Below are 5410 nucleotides of genomic sequence, written 5' to 3' on the forward strand. Positions count from 1 at the left end.
CTCCATTATGCAATGTGATCTGGAAAACTTGGTCAAAATAAATACATGCATACTCTAAGAGTCAACATTTTTTGTTCCTAGAAAAATTTAGTTATTTGTAGTGGACATACAGTGGAAATAAAAAACACTGAGTTATTTGTGGTGGAAACAAGTTGTAGGTGGCCGACTACCCATTGTTAGGAAAGCACATAGGTAAATTATGATAGATGGACACCATAGAGTAATGTTATTCAATGTGTGGTCCCTGGACCAGCACCCCAGGTCCTGGACTCTCTGTTTCCACTCAATGATGTGATAAGAATTGAAAGTGAGATTAAGCATCTAAAACTATTACAGAATTTTGACAATGCTGACAATTTTTTATTGCTATATGCAACAATATTGATCCATGACATATAACAAATTTTACAAAGAAAATGGTCCTTTACCATAGATAACTTGATAAACACTTCCATAAAAGACTCTACTTGGGCATGAGTCCATGATAATAGAGGGAGCAGAATTAGTAAGGAGACAGGAAGAGTAAGGTGAGAATACAGAAAAAAATTAAAGCAAAATCATATAGAAATTTATGGGTAAATCAAGATTTTCATACATAATAATTTATGTAAAATGGGATTTATGAATTAAAATGTATACAGCATAAAAGAAAGCTTAATTTTTAAAAGTATATTTTCATATGTCCCCTAATTAATAGATTTAAGAAATATATTTAACAAAAGCTTAAATTCTTAGTATAATTAAAGAGTCAGTTTTCACTCTCATAACAAAGAAACCGATCCATGGCAATTTTCCCAAAACATAGATCTAAATTATCTAAAGTCAGATGTCAAGGTATAGACTTTAAATGTGAGTCAATTGTCTCATAGAAAATATCCTCTGACTCCATTGTGAAACCAAATATTATACCATTGCCAATTCCAAAATTAGTTAAAGGACCACAAGGTCTTAGTTTTCTCTGCTCTTCTTTCTTTACACCTTTCCAGCTGATACTTAATCTTTGCTAGCCATGGAACAAAACAATGGCACTGAAATAAGTGAGTTCATTCTCCTGGGATTTGCTGGTCAACGTAAGTCGTGGCATATTCTCTTCATAGTATTTCTAGGGATCTACGTGGCCATCCTAGTGGGCAATATTGGAATGATCCTACTCATCAAGATTGATTCTTGCCTTCATACCCCGATGTATTTTTTCCTCCAACACTTGGCATTTGTTGATCTCTGCTACACCTCTGCTATCACTCCCAAAATGCTGCAAAACTTTGTACGAACAGAGCAATCCATCTCATTCATAGGGTGTATGGTGCAATTACTAGTCTATGGTGCTTTTGCAACGACTGACTGTTACATCTTGGCTGCAATGGCAGTGGACCGGTATGTCGCCATCTGCAATCCACTCCGCTATCCAATAGTCATGTCCCAGAGAGTCTGCATTCAACTCCTATTTGGCTCATACTTCATAGGTTTTCTAAATGCCTCTGTAAACACAAGTTTTACTTTTTCGCTGAGCTTTTGCAAATCCAATAAAATTAACCACTTTTTCTGTGATGAACCCCCAATTTTAGCTCTCTCTTGTTCCAACATTGACTTCAACATCATGCTGCTAACTGTCTTTGTGGGGTTTAACCTAATGTTCACTGTGCTGGTTGTCATCTTTTCCTACATATATATCCTGGCTGCCATCCTGAAGATATCTTCCATTGCAGGGAAGAAAAAAGCCTTCTCCACGTGTGCCTCCCACCTGACAGCAGTCACTGTTTTCTATGGGACTCTGTCTTACATGTATCTGCACCATGGGACCAATGAGTCTCAAGAGCAAGAAAAAATGGCTTCTGTGTTTTATGGCATCATGATCCCCATGTTAAACCCCCTCATCTACAGCCTGAGAAACCAAGATGTGAAGGAAGCCCTAAAAGTGGTTACAAAGAAGTGCTTCTGGTTTGATCATTGATTTCTGATTTTTTACACTTGTGAACAAGACTGACAGTGCCAGTTTTTAAGAAATCAAAACCAAACTTCCAAGCAACATAAGAAAATTTGCTCAATCTTTCTAATACTGAGCTGCAAATTAAAGTTTAACAGTGAGATAACCAGTTTAAAGTAACTGGCAAAACTGAAAAAGAATCATAACACTTACTAATTGCTGTGATGCAAGGGCAATCATGCTCTCACTCATTGTGAATGGAAAATTGAAGTGTTACTTCACCCTAGAAAGTATCTGGCAATATCTTTTTTTATGTCTTTAAATTTATTTTTGAGAGAGAGAGAGAGAGAGAGACAGAGTGCAGGTGGGGGAAGGACAGATAGAGAGGGACACATAGAATCCGAAGCAGGCTCCAGCTCCGAGCTGTCGGCACAGACCCTGATTGGGGGCGGGGGGTGGGGGGGGGGGCAGCGGGGTTCAAACTCACAGACCATGAGATCATGACCTGAGCTGAAGTTGGACGCTTAACCAACTGAGCCACTCAGGCACCCCGGCAGTATCTTTTTTAAACAAACAAAGAAACATCTTCAATTCAGAATTTCAGACGTGTAAACTGATCTATGGAAATAGAAATTCCAGTCTATAAGGTCATATATTTAATAGATATTAAATTGCAGCATTGTTTAGGAAGATAAGACCAAGAAAGTGAATATTGTTCAGTAGGGAAATAAATTCGTATTTGTTATGATTCCAAAATCTGTATCTGTTGCTACATAGCAAGTTTCTACAAATTTAAGGGCTTAAAACACAATTATTATTTTATGCTTTTATGGGTCAGGAATGTGGACACTGCTTAAATACATCCTCTGAGATGCTACAATCAAGGTGTCAACCAGGACTGAGAACTGAGGCTCAACTGGGGATCCAGTTTCCAAGCCCCCTAATGTAATAGGCAGGACTCATCTCCTTGCAGTTGTAAGACTGAGATTCCTGCCTTCCTACTGGCCGCCAGCCAGAGGTTTTGCCCAGCTCTTAAAGGCTATCCACAGTCTTTTCTGTGTGGCCCTCTCCATAACCCCTCTCATAACATGGCAGTTTACTTTTCAAAGCAGGGAAGCCATACGGTTGATCGGTATATATACCATGTGAAACAAAACACACCTCTATGCCCAAATCATACTGCCATTTCAAGAGTCAGTCTCTCCTTGAAGTTTTCCCAGCTTAGCCTTTGTTTCTTGCCAACTTTCTACCCCTTGGGGGTAATTCTTTCTTCCACTGAGTACCTACAGCACTGTATTTATTATTTATCACTTCCTATATAAATTACTTACTTATAAGACTCTCACTACCATTTATACCATTGTCTTTCTATGACCTTTTAACATCTGGCATAGAGCCTTAGACACAGTAGGTATTCTATAAATATTGAATGAATAACTGGTGACAAAATACAATAATACTGACAGCTTTCTAACTGTAAGTTCTGTGAGTATGTAGCCTACACTAGTGGTCTTTAAAAACCTATCTGTGGGCAGCAGTATTCAAATGACCAGGAAAAGTTTTTAAAGTGCAAATAATCATTGCTTAGTCCTGGAGGTATTGATTCAGTAGCATTAGCCAGAGGCCAATAACTATAAATATCTATACATGCAGAGTGTTTCTTTAGTTGCATGGTCCACTGGAAAGCAGTATTTAAGAGCACAAGATTTTAAATAGTTTACTATGTAGTTGATGTCCCAACCCTGTCACTTGCCAATACTGTCCTTTACAAATTATTTGATCTTTCAAACCTTGTTTCCCATAACAATACATATCTCAAGAGAATTTTTTTTTGCTTGCTTGTTTGTTAGTAATAGGTAAGCTAAAGAATAGAAATCATAGTACCTGGCACTAAGGTGTGGCAGTCTTTATAAAAATACCCTCATTTCTCTCTCTCTCTCTCTCTCTCTCTCTCTCTCTCTCAGTAAAAAGTCTCCCAAAACAAAACAAAACAAAAAGTCTCCCAGGGTTTGAAACATGAAATCTTTCCCCTCTGGGAAACTCCTCTCTTTCAGCAGAAAACTAACCAATGAAGACTGTTTTCTTTGATCCTGTCTCAGCATCTAGAGGCACAGACACTCGAGGGAACAGACACTTACTCCCATACCTCAACTATACACTCTTTTTGTGGAGAAATCACTTGGTGAAACATAAGCCTGCACTAGCTGGGGGAGGGGTGGGGGGGGTGGAAATCTAAAGACAAATCCCCTGTAAATAAATCAAATTGAATTTTTCCTGTTCAGCTGTGCATTATTTTGACAGGGGGGAACCACAATAAAATCTATAAGGTTAGAGCCAATGTGCCAATATAATTAACTCCAAGGGTGGGTACAGTCATCTTATCTTCAGCAAAGTAAAAATGTAAATGGAGAGAGGAAATTATCAATCATATTGAGAAATTATGAAACGGTGAGAGAGATGACAGCTAACATGTTAGCCATGATGTCCCCAGCTGAACTGAACAACTTTTACAGAATATAAGCAATAATAAGACAAGGCCACTCCACGAGTGAGATGAATTCAGACAGAGAAAAAGCCAGTCTTGCGACGATGTCTGAAAAGTGACAGGAACAAGAACTCAAATATTCCCCCTTCCAACGAAAAGGAGTAAACATCCCTTCCCTAATCACTTTAATGTCTCTCTTTCTGGTATAAATTACTAAAGTGTCTAATCATCAAATTCCTGGTAACACTCAAAACAGAACTTGCGTCCACTTCCTAAATCCTTCTTCGAATCACCCAGCGCAGGTCTAAATCCTTCAAAAGTCCTTCCCAGTTCCTCTTCTCCAACACGCGGGGCGCTCTGAGATGCAACGTGGTTTTCCTCACTGCAGCAGGTGAAGGAGGCCCGACTACATCTGGGCTCCTGGTGTTGGTTGGCTATTGTGTGTTGACGGTGAGAACTGTGCCACGTGCATCTATTACCTCTCTTGAATTTGGCTTCTCTTTGTTACTCATTTTCTTACCGCAAAAGAAACTAATATGTGCCCATGATCTTTTAAAATATAGCTGGTCTTAAAGTTATTTTTATTCTTCAGCTTTCTTAAGTTTGCCATATATTTTTCCAGATGGAGTTTTCCTCACATAAGCACGCGCGCGCACAAACACACACACACACACACACACACACGCATAAACACACACAGATTTTTAATTAAAAAACACTTCACATACTATATACATTTTTCTGCAAAATGCTTTACTTACCTAACAGTACGTTATTAACAGTTTTTCTAAAAAATACACATAGATATACCCCATTATTTTGGGGTGTTTCATGGAACCATAAACTATAGATTCACTCTCACTTATTTTAGCATCCCCCTACCTACTGCTTATATTTTGGTGTAAAAAAAAAACAGTACTTCATAGAATCCCCTGGATTTCTGGGTTTAAAGTCAATTTTTTCCATCTTCTTCTATCAAAGATAAAACGGAAGTTGAGGGA

At 38.3% G+C, this 5410-nt stretch overlaps 1 protein-coding gene across 1 annotated transcript; it reads left to right on the forward strand.

Moving 5' to 3' along the window:
* The first annotated feature begins 1009 nt into the window (after window positions 1-1009).
* On the forward strand, window positions 1010-1951 carry LOC124506068 (putative olfactory receptor 5AK3). Its single transcript, XM_047072071.1, has one exon. The coding sequence runs from the start codon at window positions 1010-1012 to the stop codon at window positions 1949-1951; it is 942 nt and encodes a 313-aa protein (XP_046928027.1).
* The last annotated feature ends 3459 nt before the right edge of the window (window positions 1952-5410 follow it).

Source organism: Lynx rufus, unplaced genomic scaffold, assembly GCF_022079265.1.
Source record: "Lynx rufus isolate CCGP_SWC_20201006 ecotype Redwood Valley unplaced genomic scaffold, mLynRuf1.p SCAF_9, whole genome shotgun sequence".
In the NCBI taxonomy this organism is placed as follows: Eukaryota; Metazoa; Chordata; class Mammalia; order Carnivora; family Felidae; genus Lynx; species Lynx rufus.

Excerpts from the sequence above, each read along its gene's own strand:
- LOC124506068 (XM_047072071.1), top strand. The coding sequence starts at position 1,010 with ATGGAACAAAACAATGGCACTGAAATAAGTGAGTTCATTCTCCTGGGA.